General features: G+C 44.3%; 1 protein-coding gene across 4 annotated transcripts in view; it reads left to right on the forward strand.

Annotated features, from left to right (window-relative positions):
- tns1a (tensin 1a) overlaps window positions 1–20,981 on the forward strand; it is a 99,086-nt gene that overhangs the window by 39,218 nt on the left and 38,887 nt on the right. For all 4 annotated transcript variants that reach the window (XM_084347587.1, XM_084347589.1, XM_084347588.1 and 1 more), the window contains exons 4-9: window positions 9,946–9,984; window positions 12,685–12,726; window positions 18,525–18,574; window positions 19,879–20,050; window positions 20,139–20,189; window positions 20,307–20,429. In XM_084347587.1, coding sequence (XP_084203713.1) covers window positions 9,946–9,984; window positions 12,685–12,726; window positions 18,525–18,574; window positions 19,879–20,050; window positions 20,139–20,189; window positions 20,307–20,429 — 477 coding nt within the window. The remainder of the gene's footprint in view (window positions 1–9,945; window positions 9,985–12,684; window positions 12,727–18,524; window positions 18,575–19,878; window positions 20,051–20,138; window positions 20,190–20,306; window positions 20,430–20,981) is intronic.

Here is a 20,981-nt window from a genome sequence, read left to right on the forward strand (position 1 = left end):
ATAACATTACTAGGAATATTTCCGAATTCGTTGATATAACAGTGTTTTATTGTCTTTTTTAGCATAGGGTTAAAAACTTTGTCTATCTACATATTGGGTTTGAATAAAACCAGACTAAAAGAAAAGAATATTTAAAAGAAACAAAAATGCCAATCGTTGTCTTCGACACGTTCATCAGCGGAGTCAGATAACGAGGAAGCAAAGCCAATGTCAACAAAGCCAAAAACAGGAGGGTCTTCAGAAGCCGTATTCACGAGAGAGATTTTGCTGCAGTGCAGAAACGAGAACAGAAAACTTCTTCTCCCTCTCACTCCCTCTGTCAAGCATGTGTCAACAGCTACAGAGAGGGAGGAGAAAGGGAGAGAGCTAGACAGACAGAGCTGGGTAGCAGAGGGAGGGATACAGAGGGATACAGTTACTGTCTGCCCCCGGACGGCTTTTTGCTCTCTCGTTTTGGGTACCGGAATCACAAGGAGCCCCGAGCCGCTCTCTTGGCCTTATATAGCGTGTTTCAACATTTCTTGGCAGTTGAGAGGAGGAACCGAAGCCAGCAGCAGCAGCAGCAGCAGCGGCAGCATAAAGAGTGTATCCTGGTCCGGTCCAGAGGCTGCACAGACATCCACATGCTGCGCACACACACATACACAGAATCGAGTTCAGTAGCTCTCTGGCACGCGTTCGGGATTACTGCTGTTGTTTTGAGCGAGAGGGGCGGAGGAGGAGGAGGACGAGGAGGAGGAGGAGGAGGAGGAAAGTGTCTGTATTTGGTACTCCCTCTCTCTCGCTCTGTTTCTCTCCTGGAGGGGGGTGTGAAGGCAGGGAGAATGCAGAGGTAGAGACGAGGCAGAGGGGGAGAGACGAGAGAGCGTGAGAAAAAGTGGCACCGGTGTGCAGGTAAGACATCTGGATGGGGGAGATTTTTAAGATGCAAGTTTTTTCGCTGTTTGGCATGTTGAATATGTCCTCTGAGTTCTGAGTTCTTTGCATTCTTTCGTGGCTTAAAATGAGTCTTCAGAAACAGGATCTCGAGCAAGAGTTGTAGCGCACACAAAAAAAAAGGGCTGTTTTTCGGATGCATGTTTTGGATAAATCGGTCCCGCGCTCATGGGAAAGCGGCTCCCACGGGAACGGGACAGGCAGAGTTCACTCGAGTTGCTGTTTGAGCTTTTTCACGGCCTCCCGACGAGCGGTGATTTGTGGCGCGGGGAGCAACTGGTCAACACAGCAGGGAAACACGTGTTTTCTCTCTCAGCGTAACCTGCATCTGTGCTCCGGCGTTGAAGTCGAGCAGCTGGTCAGGTATAGTGTTTGCAGGAAATGTCCTTTCTCCCTTTCGCCTTCCCTTTCACTTTTTTCCTCTCTGACACCTTCGAGGGAGGATGCAGACTGATGATGGCAATCATTCACCTTTGACCTTGAGCTAACACGAGGGTGGCAGTTAAACACGAGTGGTCAAGAGGTCGCGAGGCTTGTATGTCCTGTCTCCCGCTAAGGAGACAAAACAACAGAAAGGAATGCAGTGAATGAGTTTATTGCTGCAACATTTTGGCATCTTCCTCGAGCATTTTTGAAGAAAACATAACCTCGGCATCACGCTCTTCAAACTGGTCATAAGTCTCACGGGAAAAGACTCCACCACTTTCCCCACCTTGCCCAGAAACCCTCTTACACCGCCAAACGAGCCCTAACTCACGCCTCCCTCGTGTCTCATAACACGAAGATGTTCTCAGAGAGTGATGCTGCGATCCCTCTTGAACTATTTGTCTCCTCCGTCTGCCTTAATAACATACCTAGTTTCCCTCGGGGCCGTTCATCTTTTGACACATCAGAAACCTTGGCAACCGCAAGAGAAATGCCGAGAGAAAATGCCATAAATCGCAGGAAATCATCCCCAAACTTTGATTGCCAAACACAAATTCCTCTCGCATGTTTGTGCAGAGACGGAGTTTGTTTTCCCGCGTCACGCATCGCATTTGTTTTTCAGATTGGATTGCGAGATATTCTGCCGTTCACAAACAAAAAGTGCGGCTGGTAAACTGTGAGCTGCAGCTGCGTCAGCTCCAAAGTATGTGCCGGGAAGTGTTATAAAAGCAGTAGTGACCCGGGGAGGATGGCATTTAACATGCAACCACACAAGAGGCCCAGGCTGCCCACTAACTTATTTCTGTCAATAAGTGACAGGCTGGCGAGGAAAAGTGAACAGCAAGAAATTTCAATATAAAGTTACACAATCTGGTTCATTCACACGAAAGCTGCAGACACACACATAAATTGAGGTTTTCGTGGAATTGCAGCAAAGAAGCATTTAAGGATCCTTTTGAGCATCCTGTGTTCTCGTGAGTATATATTTTATTGCACTTTTCTCTGTGTACACCGTTGATTTTGGCTTGGCGTTGTGTCTTTATTCTCGCCTCACTGTGCTATTAGTGGTCGAATGAGAGAACTCATCCTGTAGCCACCCCTAATTAAACAGGAACTGATAGGCGAGCGTGTCCGGAACAGACCCATCAGCGCCGTCTGACATCGGCTCCATCCAGTAATGATGAGAACATGCTTGTTTTCAGCCTCGTCTTTGTTTCCCACGAGTTAAAGACCTGAACCCAAGATCTAGCAAATCAGGTGAGTTCTGGTTTAAAACCTGCTCTAAACAACACTACGTAACTTTTAAAGTGATTCTGAAGAATTGATTTTTGAGTCTCATTCCCAGGTCGACAAGTAATGACGCTAGGCGTCGGACCCGAGCCATTAACCCAGAGCGTTGGTGTTTGACAGCCTAGAAATGAGACTCAGCCCTGTGATGAAGTGGTGTACTCACCACTTGCCTGGCCCCCCACAAATCCTGCAAAGGATAAGTGGTTACAGATAATGGATGGATGGATCACTGGTGGACTCAACAGGGGTACAGAGGGCAATGGAAGTGCCCTCTCGGATGCCCTTCCAGTGGAGAGAAGTCCACAAAGTTCGCTCTAGGGTCCCTTGCCAGCAGAGAAAACAGGAAAAATGGCCCTTCCAGTGGAGGAAACGTAACAAAGTGAGGCATAAATGTGGTGCCATTTTATTTTTTTGCTCCTGCCCTCAAACATCCTGAGTTCGCCATTGGATGGATGGATGGATGGATGGACTACTTTTCTCCAGAAAGTTGCATAGTACTACTTTCAACCTCTCCCACGATCAAAACCCCACTTAAATGACCTCACATTTATGAAATGCGGTCATGCCCCTCTTGCATAAAACTTCCCCATTTGGAGGTTTTCAACCTGTGTCCAACGTGAGCCACAATTGCACATCTGATATTCATCATTTCCTTGTTTAATGGGGTATTTTGTCGTCTGTTGCTCGCAGCGATTTGGTCGTAACCATACAAGGGGGGGGTCGAAGCAGCCAAGCCAGAGCCCGCTCGCCATTCGCTGCGGCTCGACCATGATCAAATAGCTGCTTCCTCAATGATCCATGGTCTTTGGCCTCTCGCGCCGCCTCTTGATGGAGTTCCTTTGGGCCTCAAACCCAACATCGGCATGTCGGTTTTCGAGGTGAAATAATGCCTTTGTTGGACACAAATCTGAACTTACTGGCAATCAAAATAGTTGAAATAAGAAGGCGATCCACTATGATGAATCTCATTGTAAATAACCTCCTGTATGTTGTGGTATATTTTGTCTGAACCACTTAGGGTCGAAGCGAATGCTTGTGCCTGTCGGACCATTTTTATGCTTATTTATGGTGTGTTAACCATGTGGTAGTGATTTTGTTCTCCTGCGGAAAAATATATCCCCTTCTTGTGTTATCCACAAGATTTAGATAGTGGATTCTTCACTGCTCGGTCTATTTCGCGTCACTGAGAAAGCTCCCAAAGAGTTTCAAAGATCTTTTTTTTTTTCATGAACTTGTCATACGTTCGACCGTCACTGGATGGTTTTCATGCTGTGGGGAGGCCGTGTTAGTGTTGCGCTACCGGGTGTTGATGGACGCCAGTGGAAACAGCTGGCAGACAGTGTGTTCCACATTACATAAACAATTATTTAGATTTCATGTGTATACACAAGCCCATTTGCATCCTGTTTTGGTGCAAAAGCCTCTGAACATGGAGTGGGATGTTGGAGGACTGAACGGCATGTCTCACAGAGTTCGGTTCCAGCAAATAGACCCTTGACAGAATAACATGTTTACAGTGTGGATTCTCTCTTTTAAAGGATATTGAATCATGGGCTTGAAGACTCTCTTATGAATGACAGATAGAGTTTTAGTGGTGAAACTTTCCCACGCAGTATTCTTCTTTGGCAGAGTCATTATTTCCCCATTATTTAACTTTTTATACTCTACATCAGATATTATTTAACCATTGACGGCATCACTTGACACTGCCAGCGCGCTCTTGCCAGCGACACACTGCCACCCAGTCGAACATGGCGTGTTACACACTTGACATTATGTCAAAATGTCAGAGCAGGAAAAGGAACACGCTCTCCACCATCACAGCGCTCGGCGGATTTATTAGCCCTCCAAGTAAAACAGAAACCCAGCCGATGTTTAAATCCCTCCAAAGGGGCTGTTTGAGCTTCAGTCCTTATTTGGCCCCCGTTTGGAAAGTGAAGAATTTACTTTCTCAGGCAAGCTGCCATCACCGCGGCAGTGGCTCTTGTGTGGGCAGGAGGAGTGCTTGAGGAATTTTGAGTGTGGTTGGACCAATGGCAGGCTTATTTACTGGAGCCAATGGGATGATTTATGCACAGTGGCAAACACATGCTCTCTCCCATCAGTTCAGCTGAAGGAGATCGACTGAGATCAGAGTGATTATTGCTACGCTAGAGGGGTGATAGGGCAAAAAAACTGTGGGAAGGCTGCAGCTTCCCCAAGTTGAGACGATCAAAAACAAAGAAAGAAGTAAGTTATAACTTGTAAGGTCCCGTATCCTGCTCTTTTTAAAAAGTGTTTACATACTTCTAATGTTTAAAAAAAACACGATCCCGACAGTGCCTGTCCCTTTAAACCCAGCCTGCTCTGATTGGTCAGCTCTCACAGGCCTGAGCAGGCACCGCCCACCGTGTTTCCACATCAACTCAGAAGGTGTTTTTGCAAACACGGCTGCGCTGGGGGCGTGGCTGAGGGTGGTGACTGCATCGTTGTGACATCACAATGTTACAGAATTCCTGACGGCTCATTTAAAGGCACAGTTTCTGAATGAATGGACCATTATGAAACTTTCACAGTATTTATATTGCACCTAGACCTGTTTAATAATGATAAAGACAGGAAGTCTTACTCTCCAAAATGGGACCTTTAAACTTCAGCAAGGGTTCAGGAAAATTGAAGATTTCCTGCTTTTTTTATGTATTCTTTGTTTGCATTTAACCCAAAAATAAAGGTATTGTTTGATGAAATGCAAACAAGGAATGCAAAGTTTGCTGACTAAGCCAGTCTTATTCTTCCTTGGTTATCAGAGGACGCTTGTTCCGGCCCGTTTGAAGTGTATGAGAGCGAAGAGAAACCAGTTCATCACTATCCTGCTTGAACTGCAGAGCGCTTTCTCATTATACAATGATTCAACCCAGTGGACCGGGCTCGAGAGTCGTGCTTTGATATCCTGCTCCCTCCGTTTCCATATAAACCCACTTGAGTACTTGAGCAGCGCTTTTGCAGAAATCATTAAAGCTCTCGCTGATCCGCGCTCTTATTGTGAAGGGGAGGGGAGCTCAAGGAAGAATAGAGGAAGCCCGGCGAAGCTGTTGAGACTCACCTGAGACATTTGACCTTTGCTGCGGGTAATTCGACGACGTCCCGCCTCGGCTCACCTCTGTTTGCCCCCTAATGAGGCCTCTCGGCTGGGTTGAGATTGCGGAGGGGCCCCCCCGGTGGCTCGCTTGACTCCTTGTTCTAGTTCAGTGGCTTCCCAGACGCCCCTTGTGACTCGATGAGATTATAAGCTCCCTGTTTTAAAAAGCCTAAACCCACTCAGAGTTTCTTTCTCTCACTGTTGGAGAGTTTTCTTTGTGGTCTGCTGGTCACTTTGCTTGGAAGCGATTGGGGGAGGAATCATATGGAGGTCGAAGAAAAGTTCGACATTCACTTTATTTTAAGTGGGATCAGAGCGTAAAATCTGTCGGATCAGATAAAGGGAAACTGATCAATAGACAGCATGATTCATCATTTCAATTGCAAGGAATTTACAGATACAGATACACAGATAAAGACAGGGCAATCCCAAAAAACCCTTTAACCGGATCATTTTACAGGTGGCACGGATGCAGTTGCACAAACAAATCGCAGACGGAGGAAGCTCGAAGCGTGTGGCGGGGCCTCTCGGAGATTCCTACACTTTTATCCGTCTGAGCTGGTTGAAAACCACGTGAAGCCTGCATTAGTCCGGCTTCCAGCCTCACCCACCATATAAGGATGAAGTCAGGGTAGCTGTTGTTCTCTCGCTTAGTTGCATGGTGATGATGCGGTGAGGATTTTGAAGTCTACTTTGAAGGAATGTAAGATTATAAAGTCTGTATTTTGTCTCTGTCTGCTCTCCTCTCATGACTAAGTCTGTGATAATATTTGCAAGCAACGCTCGTGTCCTTGAAAACCATTTTTTTACTTGCACGAAGAAATAATTCATCATGACCAACAGTCTGGTTTCTCTGGATGTAAACACACAGTAGCCGCTGAGACTCAAAGTCATAGCTGCACCCTCCTGACCTTTAGATCAATACTGGAGGGAGTCATCATCAGGACATTTGCAGGCGTATGCTACAGTACAGCGCACAGAACAGCACCGCCTGTCAGCTGTAAATAAAGGCAGATGCTTTTGCTATGAGGCCCCGGGGCCACTGGGACCGCCAACACTGATATATTAATGTCAGGCGCGGCCTCGGGTAGTGTAGGAACGGTAAAGAGCGAGCATGAGCAGACTCGCTTCTGGCTTCGACTTCGTCTTCTTTTCGTCAAGTTGTTTGGTGTTAGCTGTCCTGCTAATTTGCTCTTTCATAATACAGCAGTGGGAAAATGGAGATGGATGTTAAAGGAACAGTTCACCCAGAAATGAAAATTCAGTCAATGCTGATGGAAAAGTCAGGTGAAGGTTGGTCGTCAGCAAAACATTTCTGGAGCTTCGCAGCAAAACAGCGTTGAAGCATCCTCCTAAACAACTGCTCCAGAAATGTTTCGCGGCCTGCGAAACTTCACCTGACTTTCCATCGATCGGCTTGAGGGTGAGTAGATGATGCCTGAATTTTCACTTTTGGGTGAACTTATCCCGTAACATGCATATCAGGGGCAGAACAAAGCACCAGTCAGTACATCTCAGCATATTCAGGTGCCACTAATGCAGCGTAGAAATAAACAACTGATCAGCTGCTCGTGTTTTTTGGTGTCATATCAGCACTGATTGGTGGACTGATGCCATCACATGGCACATCAGCGTGCACTGGGTGGGATCTGCTCCGCTGAGATGTTATCCAGCTACTGTACTCTGATACGCTTGATGATAGCATTACAAAGTCAATGAGTCTTTTGTTTTCCCAGAGCAAACTAATTACGGCGGCTTCCTTCCTGGCCGCGTCTGTCGCCCGCTGATAGCGCGCTCTCATCTCGCCGCTCGCAAACATCCGTCAGCTCACAACACGTTACGATCCCTGGACTTTAATATGCATCCATGAGCCCCCCACATGTGTACGCAGCAAAGTAAACACAATCAGGTGGAAGTCACTCAGCTCCGAGTGCCTGTTTATGCATCGTAATCAGCGCAGAGGGTGACACAGACTATTAGGAGCCTGTCATGGATACTATGAGCAAACTATTTTGGCCCAAACTGCTATTTAAAGATGCTACATGTAGCATTGCAACATCAGGAAACCAATACGGCTCTTATTTTGAGGTGATAGTATAATTAGGGGACAAGTGATACTGTTGCTGGGAGGTCTGGCAACAGGTACCAGGCCTCCTCCGCTCTGCATTTTTATAGGAGTGGTGCGCCACACAGCCGCATTTGGGAAATTTGGGAAACCTGCTGTTGTTTTAGTGAAGAAACATGTTGTTGCACAGCAGAAAGCGGAGGCAGGACGCTGTTTCACAAGGCAAACAGAGCTGGAGCTTTCCGTTCGTCTTACAGTTGCGGTATGAGAGGGAGGTGGATGGTAGAATCAGAGCAGACTGGAGAAACTAACCTGAGATCAGGGCACTGCAGCACCTTCGCTAGTCATAAATATCCAGCCAGCTGGACGTCATTATATAAAAAGTCACATGTGGCAGTCTATCAGTAGTTTAACAGCAGTAACGCTGAGTCATTTCACCAAGTGGAGCATCTGAAATCTGCAGGTTTATTGCAAAAAGGAGCCACTTCCCAGTCATGTTGGTTGAATTTGCATTAGCTGTGATAACAACACCACAATCTCTCTGGAGGGACTGAAAATAGTAGAGCTTAAACGATGATTGATTGATTAAGTGTTAGTCAATAGCCATAAAATTAATCTGCAATCACTCTGATTGTCGATCTCTTTAATCATTTTTCAAGAAAAACAAAAAACAAAATATTGGATGGGACCAGCTTCCAGAAACCAGGACTTGCTGCTTTTCTTTATCATATATGATGTAGCTGAATATCTTTGGGGTTTTAGATTGTTACACAGACAAGATAAGACACTTGAGGATCTCACATTTGGCCCTGGGGAAATGTGACTTACTCGATTAATCAAGAAAATAACCAGTGGATTAATCAATAGTGAAAATAACAATCAGTTGAAGCCTAAGAGTTTAAACCACAGCTCCAATACGTCCTGACCAAAACCACCCAAACCACTGCAAATCCCAGTTTCACAATGTTACTCATAAAATGTTATTGATTACAAATGAAGTTGTAAACTGCTATAAAAATCAGAAGGCCCAGTGACATAATAAAATTATAAAAGACTCTCTTTTCTATTTTTTGTTTAACGAGGGGTTAGTTTTGCTCCTTCTACTTTAAAGAAATTCTTAAGAAAGTCTTGTTTTACCGCATGCTTTTTTCTCACCTATCGTCAAACAACTTCTACTTCACGTTTCAGCACTTCATAACGGTCTGTCGGAGGAGAAATGACTGAAGACTGATCAAGTAATCAATCTCCCAGTCGCCTATGGACGTCTCTTCCTGTGAGTCCACGGAGTCACAGCGAGAATTAATGACTCTGTGATCGCCCAACCTGACACTGTCACCTCCTGGAAAGTCAAATACATTGTGTAGTCTGATCCTGGCATATGTGCCGTTTGGTCCGACATGTGTTCAAGGCGCATGTAGAGTCACAGATCGGGTCAGGAGAACAACAGGGTCCTTGTGCACTCAGCTTCAAGGTAAAGCTGTGTGTCATCAACGTATTTTAATGCTCATTTTGCAGCATTGCATCCAGAGAAGCTTGATGGAAACACAAATTTGAAGCGCTTGAGGTGTTTTTTGGCTTTTTTCTTTTTTAAAAACAAAACAATTGAAAATAGCTGATGCGCTCTAATTAGATGGTCCTACTGTAAGAATCAGAGAACAAACTGGTTTTCTTGCATGTTGTTCGACTGGAGTTGTTATTCGGCGCAGGTGAAATTGCTTTAGCCATGCTTGATGAGGCGCTTTGTGTTCGCCTGGCTTCTCTCAGACGTTCTGATGAGCGAAAAAAACATCACGCAGAAGGAGTTATGGTCATATTGTAACGCTGTAGCCCGTGTTTGTCTCTCAGATGTCTGGAGCGGCCCTGACATGTTCCCCGCACAGAGAAACAGTCAGAAAGGGCCTGTCTTTTGATGCGCTGGTTATTTCTGTGCTGTTGAGGGCGATTCGGGGGACACTCAGGCATTCAGGAGGAAAACATTCAGAGATGTCTCTCCCTCTCTGTTTCTACAAAAATAAATTCTTACAGTTGTGTTTTTAGGCTAAAGTACTGCAGAGAAGAGAATGTATGAAAGCTTTCCTGACTCATGATTTCTCTGTTTCTCCTCCTTCAGGTCACCACGTCATGTCAGACAACTACCAACTATGAGCTGGTGAGTGTTATCATGTGCATGTGTGTGCGTTTGTGCAGTACGTGTTTGACTTTGTGTACAAATGAGACCATCGCAGAAGCTTTTAAAGAACTTCTTGGCCTGAAATCACCTCCGTGATGCAGCAATCCTTCCTGTAATTGTGGCTGAGCCACACACAGGGAGTCCTGTGCGGTCGTAGCTGGAGGTCAAAGGTCAGACGCAATAACCATAAGAGCTTCCTCTTTTTCCTCAAAGGAAGATCCTGTCGGTACAAGTCGAACAAGACACCTTCTGCGTCCTGTTTTCAGCTGCAGAGGTGATAAGACTTTTGTGTTGATGCGGCGATGAAGAGCAGTTTCTGTGCATCCAATTAAAACTAAAACTATATGTTCTTCTGTCGTAGGAAATTATATGAGCAACAAACAAGCGACTCAAACTGTGACTTTTAATGTAATTCAGAAATCTCAAAAAATAGCCAACAAAATGTTTCTGCGAGGGCTTAAAGGTGCTCTGTGGCGTTTCCTTGTAAACAAACTTTCTGTTTACGTTTACGGTTGCTCATTAAAATGCATTGTGTAAATCTCTGAGGCCTAAAAACTCATTGGAGTTTTTTTTTTAAGTTTGAATCCTGCGTTGTTTACGTCCTTCTTTACTTATCTGCGTTCTTCTTCTTCATTGCCTTTGTTGGCACATTTTTGCAGTTCTCGGCGCGTTATTGATACAGATCAGTGAAAAGGGGTGAAAGGAATTTGGCTCAAGTAACCGACACCCTCTTTTCAAGATGCATAAATAGTTTCCCTCCTGTTGTGTTGCAGTGTTTAGCACTTTTGCATCATTGTTGCATTTAAAAATCTTAACATATTTACATTTTCGGACCTATTTTTCTTTTGTTTGAGAAGATACTGGAGAGTAACATGGACTGGGAAAACCCCAGCTGGGTTTGAACAACAGCCCGACTGGTAATCGATTTTTACCAACACTGATATCAGGGAATAAAGAAATCTGATATCTATACGTCAGCTGATATATATTATTTGTATTATTTTATACAATGATCCTTCAAATGCGACAAAGATTTGTGATGATTCAGGATATTTTAGCTACCAATAAACCTTAAACTGGTAATGTAATCATTATAAATCAGGCAAAGCATCTTTTACTACATTATAATCCCAAAAAAAAGGTTCATATCAGCCATTATATATGCCGATAACAATAAATCTCTAATAGACCAATAATGACCGGTAATATCAGCCCACAGAATAACTACACGGTCAGTTTGGTTGGAGACAGCAGACCTTAAATCACTATTTTGGTTGGAGACTTTCTGAGACTCTGTATTTAAATGTTTCATTGAGTAGAAGAGGACAGATACTGAGCTCCAGTCAAAGTGATTATTTCCCTCTTCCTCTAGGGGTTGCTCCTTTACAAGACAAAAATGTGATTTATGCCCCGCAGCACCGAGGCTCGAGTCATTTTCGCTTTAATGAGCCTCAGATGAGAGTTGTCATTCGCGTCCATAAAGAATGCACGCTCGGCGAGCGGCGGGACGTGATTAGAAAACCGGCAGGAACTGTGATCTGATCATTCTCCTGATTACTGCTCAATATCCTTTAAAGTCAAATAAAATGCGGTGCAGTCGGTCCTGTTTTATATTTCAAGATTAACCGCCGATGATACGACCAAATTAGGGACATTCCAGGCTGCAGTAACTACTTTTTAGTTATTTACTTTGGACGCTGTCTTCCTTTAAATGACTGCAGCAGCTTGTTAAACAGTCCCTGGTTTTGTTTATAGAGCTCGCATCGGCCTCAGACGCTGTGCTTTAACTCCAGTAAGACATTTTCCTTAACACATGGATCACTGTCAAGCTCCGGCTGCGTGTGTGCAGTCAGGCAAACACACTTTCTGTCCCGGTTGTGTTTCTCTATCCCTGCTTCTCCCGGTTACTTTTGTAATTTCTTACTTTCTTACTGATTTCTATTTAAGCTTATGAGAAAACGTCCCTGCTTCTCACTTGATTTATTACCCCAGTAAACAGTTTCCTAATGAGTTTATGGTCTCAGTTGCCAGTTCTTCAACACAGCATGATGTTGAATTTGTAAATGATGGTCCCAATTAGAGTAAAATAAAAGATAAAGGAGGGTATGTTTTAGGGCGTGATTACCTGATTGACACCCGTTTTCTTGGGTCAGATCCAATCAGAGTCCTTCCTGGCTTCCCTCTCTCATCCAAATATGGTCACTTCTGGCTCCCTCTGAAATTCATGAATAGATGCTATCATTCAACAACAATTTATTGACAGTATAGAGTTTCAATCCACTGACTTGAGGTCATTAGATGTAGCTGAAAGCAACCGAAGAAATAAGGCAACCTTGAGCCAAATGAGTGCTTGTTTGTCAAACCTATATTTCAAAGAGTTACGGAGACCCGTAATGTTCCTGATAAGTCCGGTTAATTGAGCCCTCATGATGACTGTATGTGTACGTCAGGCTTCTCAGAGACGGGGGGTTTTCTTCGGGGTTAACAGAATGACTGTGTGTCTGGTGTATCAGCGACAGCCAGACAGGAAGAGAGAGGAGGAGGACGTCTGTAAAAGATGTCGTCACTCCACCTTCTCCCTCCCTGTTTCTCATCCTCTCGCTCACCATGTTGTGTCTTCCTCGGTGTGAACGAAACAATGACTAACACACCGACTCCGTCTCGCTTTTTTCTCTGCAGCCTCCCACTCCTCAGCTGCCATTGAAGCATGTAGATACGCCGGTAAGTAACTCTTTCTTCTTCTGTTCGCGTCGGTGCCAAGGAGACATGGCCAAATGTATACGGACACCCTTTTACACGTATGTTTGTGTACTTTTAGTTTGTGCTCGCACTTAAAAATACCATTTCACAAAGACAGTGTCCCCGGGCACAAAGCCAGCTCCATAAATAAGTGGTTTTCACAGTCTGGTGTGCAAGCAATTGACTTGCCCGCACAAAGCCCTGACCTCAACCCCCCCCGTCTGACACCTCTGGGATGAACTGTGAGCCAGGCCTTGTCACCCAACATCAGTGGCTGACCTCAGTTAAGCTCTTGTGGCTGAATGGGAGCAAATCCCTGCAGTCAGGTTCCCAAATCATGTGGAAAGCCTGAAACCAGAAGAGTGGAGGCAGATTAATGCCCAGGGTCCGTCCAACAATCACATACTTGTCCTGGTGTCCGTATACTTTTGGCGAGTGCGGTGTCCCTTCCTTCTCCCTTGAGTTTCCATTAAAGGAAATGATTAATGTCAGAGTGATTATCCATAGCCAAAAAAGAAGTGACTCAGCTGCCATCCTGAAAGATGCTATATTTGTTGTGTCGCCTTGTTTAGCCGAGAAACATCCTCTCGCCACCTGTTCCCGCACGCTGCAGAAGGTGGCAGCAGCACGCAGTACATGCTGCACCATCGAGCCCATGAGTGGCCGAAACTGAAATTCACTGGTCAGCTGAGGGCAAAAAGCAAACAGCTGCTGCAGCCTATTTGATTGTGAAGATGCAGAATATGTGGATTTCCTTTAATTTGCTGGAGATCCTGCATATTTTTTATCTTTTAAAGGAGACATAAGCTCATTTTCAAGTTAATAAATTATGTTGGGTAACTAGAAATGTTTTCAAGTGTTATTAAATGCAGCAATTTATGACTTTATCTTCATTAAACAGTGAAAAAGGCCATGATTATTCCAGTAGCACAGCCCTGACTCAGTACGACCAGGTGGCCTGAGGTAAATGTTTTATCCCTCGCTCTGTTCGGTGCCAGTGTAAAGAAATATTTGGTGCATACCTCGCAAAATGAGAAAAGCCGCCGTGACATCTGTTGCTGCCAATTCCGAGCAAATTGTGTCTCGTCCGTGCCATAAATCGCTGCCAAGGCCTGGCTCGAGACGAGGCGCGCACGCATGTTTAGCTTGACATTGCTAAACTGTAAAGGGCGTGGGCACGGGCAGCGGGTTTCCAAGACGGCACGATTCCAGAAAAATAAGAGAGGAGAGAATAATGTAAAAGGACAACAGTTTATTCAAGGGAGCAGTCGCGCAGGCCAACATTTGTTGGCTTGTTTGAATTGTTTTCAGATTACAAGGGCTCCCGTGTCTTTATTCTCCCTTTCATGAAACCAGAGGCAGCATTTACTCAGAAGATAAAAAGCAGCACTGATGTCTTGCATCCCTGTTTTCTCTCTCCCCTCTTCTGTGAGTCAGGACGCTGAGTCAGTGTTTGCGTCAGATGTCGCCTGAGTGTTTAGATCGGCAGCAGAAGTTCGGCGGTGACTCAGAACGGGATTATAAACACAGATCGGTCTGTGTACACCAGTCTGTAAGGCGATTAATTCACAGTCTGTCTGTTTTCACAGTGGAAGAGAGAGGACATAATAATGAGCAGGGGCAGATATCTGCAGTTTACTGCAAAGGAATATTAAAACAAAATGTGTTTTCAGTCTCACTGATTGTAGCCTCGAAAAGTTAGCCTGCTAGCTTATTTGTTATTAATCCATATGCAAATTTTTTTTTTAAACTTTCCCAAAATTCAACTTGACTTTATTAGCATGCTTAGTTGGCTGTTTGCTTTTCTTGTCAGCAACCACTAAGTCTACGCAACAAAGGTCAACAGCTAACCGTGCTAGTAACAAACAGCCCACTAGTTGGTTTTTTTAGCTTGCTCACTAGCTTATCTGCTGCCCATCCACATGCCGATCATGTGAATTTCCTCTTAAGTCGATCGCACGACAGCAAAACGATGGATCGACGGTCGACAAGTAGCGACATCCTCTTTTGCAACAGCAGGCAACAGGGTTTATGGGAAATGTGGGTGTGATTATGAGAAATGCGAGCACTAAAAATACAGAGGCGGAGGCTACTAATTGTCTTGACCATGGTCTTGTTTTTTTTTTTTCTTTTTTACTGTAATTACAGAAAGTTGTCACAAACAATCTGACAGTGATATAGTGGTGTTTGGGAGTACAGCCTCTTTAAAGAAGCCACTTCCTATATAAAAAAAAGGAATTAATTGCATCCTCAGCTGAGGTCATAATCCTGACTCACTGGTTCAACTAAAAAGATATTTGTCGTCTTGATCTGGAGTCCTTGGAAATCACCATCCTATGCTGTTCTCCACTTATGTTCGAGTGTGCGTTGCACATGGTCCAAAGGGGGGAAGTGCTCGTTGGAATGTTTATTTGGTTAGTCCGTATAGGAAAAAGTACGTCCATGGTGGTTTTGAGTCGAATCGCCCCATTGTGACCGTAATTGAGTCAATGTGGGGGCCCGTTTTATGGGGATTATTTAAATCAGTTTCTGGCTCAGGAGAGGATAGAGAGCGAGTGGAGTCGTGAATGCGAGCCCCAGGCGCTGTCAATCAAAAATACTATTGCAGATTTTTACGACGAGGAATAAAAAGTTTTATCCAATTTCACGACGCTCGCGCTACATTTTTTTACGCTTTGGCAGCCTATCGCCTCTTCAGCCGCTGGATTCTCACGAGCGACTGAGGTCAAACACACGGGAACTATACAGTACACAAACACATAGCTTGGGAGGAAAGGGAGTCAAGACGAGAGGGGTGGGGGGGGGGGAGAGTCAGAAATAATGAGAGATAATGAGAGCGTGGGAGGAGTAGTTCCAGAGAACACAAAGTGGGCATGAGGGAGAGGACGAGAGACAGCGGGAGAAAGTAGGGAGAAGACGGTCGAGGAGGAAGAATGCATCATCACATATTACATAATCAAAGATGAAGTTTGGCACCAACAGCGCCGAGTCTGGGATTTTCTTCTAGCACGAGGATGCACTTGACGATGAAGCAAACGCATTGACGTTGGATCTACAGTGCCAAGTGTGATAGCCCTAGTCTTTCTTAATCGAAATAGCGAAGCATTGAGAGGTTGACGGTCATGCCTCTGGGCAGCTCCATTCGAAGGCGTTTCGCCCACCTGCGCTCATCCTGGAGGTGGAGCACCGGGCTCCTGTTCGGCAAGGTAGGCCACTCCCACACAGGAAGTCGAAAATACTGCAAAACGTTCTTTGTTTTGGTTATCTAGTGCTTTAAATGTGTGATTCTGAGCTGGAAAGGCAGCTGCTCCTGAGCTTCTGATCATATCACATAGTCTTCCTCAGCAGATGGGTTTGATTTTCTGTCTTTCATGAAATATACCTTTAAATGTGCAGCAAATAACTTTATTTCTTTGAAGCATATTGTAAGCATTATTCTGTTATTCTTAACTTTATTGATCCTTGAGGGAAGATAAAGTAGATAAACGGCCTTTGCCAGCTTCAATATCAAAGTGATGAACACAGAAATATACTCTTATTAAATTATATACATTATGAGTAGCTTATTTAAATTAATGACTTTTACTTTAATAAAGTGGTATTTCTAATACTTTTAGTTAAACAGAAGATCTGCGTACTTCTGGACTTCACTTTGTGGACAACAACGTGACCTCTATGGCTCAGAGGAACAAGATATATCAAGCTGTAGCTACACAGGAGATGTATACATTATTAATTTAGGTATTTTCATGTTTTTTTGTGACAGTGAAGAGCCAGCCTTCAGCTGCGAGAGCTCGGCTTTCTCATGTGAAAAAACCCCTTTTTAAATGGACTCCACTTTCCATGCGGCATTGACTTTCACGAGGCGTTCACGCACCCGTGTTGCTACAAGACAACAGATTGTTCCCCGGGATGTGAAATGTAGCGGCGTAACACCCCCGAAGCCCCCATGCGAACAGGCTGTTTCGTTTTGCAAGCACCAGCGTCCGCGGTCCGCCTAGCATCTGGTTCCTGTCAAATCACAGAGAATTATGCTTCCCATTTTGGCTCTTGGGGGTGGGATTAGCTTCATCTGTGCGGCAGTATGGAGAGCTCCGGGGTGTGTGTTTAACCTTGCGCCATGATTAGAGACCCTTCTTTTCCTATATCTCTGTTTAAACCACTTGACCAGCAATACGGAGCGCTCACTCTGTTTGACGTGGGAAAAAAAGTGGAGGATGTCTGTGAAGATGAACTCAGCTGTCGGTCCATCTTCTCGGATGGCTTCATCTATCTGATGGCAGCCGACTCACAGAGACAAGTTCCCCCCCTGGGCCGACAAACAGTACGAGGAAGAGCCAGCGCTGCATCTATTATGCAGCGTTTCCTCGACAGTACAGCATATTTAGTAACATTTTCTTTCCCTCTGCAGCCCCGTCGCAGTAAAACTACTTCCACTCCTCCTCCTGTAAATAAGCAGATACAGGACAGGATAATTAAAGTGTGTGCTGAAGTCCTGACAAGACCCGAGTCAGGGTGCTTTCCTCCTGGAGCACATTGTGATTTGTTTTTCTCCTGCTTCCACTTCTCCTCACCTTTCTTCTTCTTCCTCCACTATTTTGTCTTCTTTCTCCTCCTCTTCTGTTTCCTTCCTTCCCTTGTGCTTCCCTCTCACTCTTTGTCCCCATCCACCATTCTTCTTCTGTTCTCCCTTCTTTTTTCTTCTTCTTCTCCTCTGTCTTCTCTTTCTTACATCCTCTCCTCCTGCTTTATTTTCATCCCCTTTCTTCTTCTTCTTCTTCTTCTACTTCTTCTTCTTCTTCATCATCCCCCTTCTTCTGCCTTCTTCTTTGTCATCTTCTTCTTCATCATCATCATCGTCGTCTTCTTCTTCGTCATCCCTGTTCTTCTTCTTCGTCTTCGTCTTCTTCTTCTTCGTCTTCTTCTTCATCATCATCATCATAGTCCTCTTTCTTCTTCTTCTTCTTCTTCTTCGTCTTCTTCTTCTTCATCATCATCATAGTCTCCTTTTCTTCTTCTTCTTCTTCATCATCATCATAGTCTCCTTTTCTTCTTCTTCTTCTTCTTCTTCATCTTCATCATCATCTTCCCCTTTATTCTTCTTCTTCTTCTTCTTCTTCTTCTTCTTTATCATCATGGTCCCCTTTCTTCTTCTTCTTCTTCTTCTTCTTCTTCTGCTTCATCTTCATCTTCATCATCATCTTCCCCTTTCTTCTTCTTCTTCTTCTTCTTCTTCTTCTTCATCTTCATCATCATCTTCCCCTTTCTTCTTCTTCTTCTTCTTCTTCTTCGTACTCTTTCTTCATCATCATCATCTTCCCCCTTCTTTTCTTAGTCTTCTTCTTCTCTTTTTACTTGATGCTTCTTCTTTTCTTTTCTCTTTTTGTTTTCCTTACCCCTAAGTATGCCATTCCCTTTCTTCTTCTCTTCCATTCCTCTTCTTCTTCTTTGTCTTCTTCTTCTTCTTCTCTTCTTTTTCACATCTTTTATACTTCTTCTTTTTATTCTCACTCTTATCCCTCTTCATCCTCTTCTTCTGCTACTCCTTATTCTCCTCCTTAACTGCTTCTATCTGTTCCTCCTCCTCTTTGTCTTTCGCTCTCTCCAGAACAGTTTCAGTTTTTGCTTCTGTGATCTGACTTTTTCCCTAATAGGTCATGTCAGATTGTAATTCAATAACATCATCATCATTACCAGATGGAGTTTGCTTATGAATCCTTTTCTCCCTTCCCTTCCCTCTCCTCCCCTTCCTCACCCTCTATTGTGTGTTTGCTCTCCAGGGATCGACGAGGTCCTGCAAGAGTGTGGAGATATTGCGAAAGCAGTCGAGGTAAGACACAGCGCTGTCATTGATCACTGCGACATAATCTGAGAAGAGTTTTCTCCAAAAATGCATAAAAGCACCTCTGATTGCAAAAAGGAACTAGGACAAAAACTGAAGTCCCTAAAATGCATTGTGATGAACACGAACATTGACAAATGATTGTTTGTGCTGGATATTTCACTGTTTTTCCAGGAATGTAAATTATCCTTCCACCTCTCTGTTGTCTGTTTTTCTTCAAGCATGGCCGTCCCTCATGCAGGGTCTTACTGTATGCTCACTGGCCAATAAGCCCCGATCACTGTTTGGCCAGTGAAATGAATTGCATAATATCAGCAGAGGTCATGTCAACAGTCGGTGAAGGATTGTAAATCTTTTCCTCTCCAAGAAATATAAGAGTGAGCTGCGGGAGTTTACATTTGATCAAGTGGATGTTTGCGATGAACTCCGTCGTTAGTCCCTGAGAGAAATCGGAGAGTTTAGAAATGTTCTCACAACACGTGTAAAAAGAAAAAAAGACTCATAACATCTTGTACAGATGATAATCACTGGAAATTTGAATGGAGCGTGGAGCAAACAAACCCGGTGATCGTGACTCTTATGTCGAATTAACGGAAGGGATGAGAGCTGCGTTTACATTTACATTTACATTAAGGAGTTTAGAGGGTAGAAAGGTCAAATTCTCTACAATGACGAATTCAAACTTCACTGCACTGTAAAAGAAAAGAAACCAGAAAGTAAAACATAAAAAAAGAAATGTCTCGCAGCAAAAGTGGCCAACAGTTCCCATAAAATTATAGTAAAATATTAAACAATATTCAGCAATGATTGACTGTAAAGTTACAGCTTGTCCCTGTACCACATTTTTGTAGAATTACACATTTCTGTTGCATAACGAAGGTTGCTATCTTTAAAATAACAGCATAATTATGTTATTTTATAGGATTATTCTACAGTCTTAGTCTAACAAATAAATCAACACTCGAAACTGTTAAAAAAAATGTACAATTGTGATATAAAACAGTGGATTCTTATCATTCAAATATTTATTTGAGATTAAAGACTCTCTTGTCATGAAAAAGACACGCTTTTTCACGCTGTGGTCCCAGTGGGCATTACTTTCATCGTTTGTACATCAGAAAACATCTAGACAGCTACATTTGGTGAACATGTGATACTACAATATGTTCCTTTAAAATGACCTTGTGTCAGGCATATGGTATGCCTGAGAAATAAACACAGCGATGCTCGGTTTGATCTGCTGGGATGCATTTGTACCAGATTAACAGCTTTCGCTCCTTCTGCCTCGCCAGGAGTCAGAGTGTGGTTCAGGCCATGGAGGAGAGCTATGAGGTGGACCTGGTCTACATCACAGAGAGGATCATCTCTGTCTGCTTCCCCGCAGCCGCCGAGGAACGCAGCTACATCGCCAACCTCAAGGAGGTGGCGACGATGCTGCGGTCCAAACATGGCGAAAACTATCTGGTGAGAAACACCTTGAAACGAAGCCAAGACATGCGTAACACTTTTATTACCATGTGTGTCCTTTGCTGACAGTACTTCATGATTTCAGGTGCTCAACCTGAGCGAGCGGAGGGCTGAACTATCAAAGTTAAACCACAAGGTACAAACACCTCAGCAGATACATCTATCAAGTGACCTCACATTTAAAAGAAAACTGAAACCAAACCCTCCTTTAACCGGGTCTTTTCCTTCTTTTGGTCCCGATAATCTCCCTCAGGTTCTGGAGTTTGGCTGGCCGGACCACCACGCACCAGCGCTGGACAAGATCTGCAGCATGTGCAAAGCCATCGACACGTGGCTGAATGGTGACCCGCGCAACGTAGTGGTTCTACACAACAAGGTAAAGCAGAGAAAGGGAGTTGAAGTCGTTTTATGTGGATATGTGGATATGGATGTGGAATCTGTAGGCAAGAGACAAGACTTTGGCATTGAAAGTGTTGTGGTTTCCATTTGTAGTCCGTTAGATTTGACTAATTATGTTTGAGTGGGCTTTGGTTGCACGTAGGTTAACGGTACATAAATGGACGTCAGTTGATTGGCTATCATTTTGGTGATGGTGGAGTCAGGGTTATGGTTGTGGTTTGAGGTTGGGGTTGGGAGGAAGGTTGAGGTTGGTGTCGGGGTGAGGGTTGGGGTTTGGGGTGGGGTAAGGGTTGGTTTGGTTTGGGTTGGGTTTGGGTTTAGAGTTCGGTTTAGGGTTGGTGTTTGGATTGTGGTTTGGGTTGGGATGAGGGTTGGATTTGGGGTTGGGGTTGGGATTGGGATTGGGGCTGGGGTAAACACTTTCAGTTGACCCCAGGCTGAATCACTGTCAGACGACAGCCAATGGGTTCTGAGATCGAATATGTACAAAAAAAAACAAAGTGTAAAAATGAGAGGGGGTTTCGGACCA

The sequence above is a fragment of the Pagrus pagrus genome (genome assembly GCF_965226575.1).
Source record: "Pagrus pagrus genome assembly, chromosome: 24".
NCBI classification, from domain to species: Eukaryota; Metazoa; Chordata; class Actinopteri; order Spariformes; family Sparidae; genus Pagrus; species Pagrus pagrus.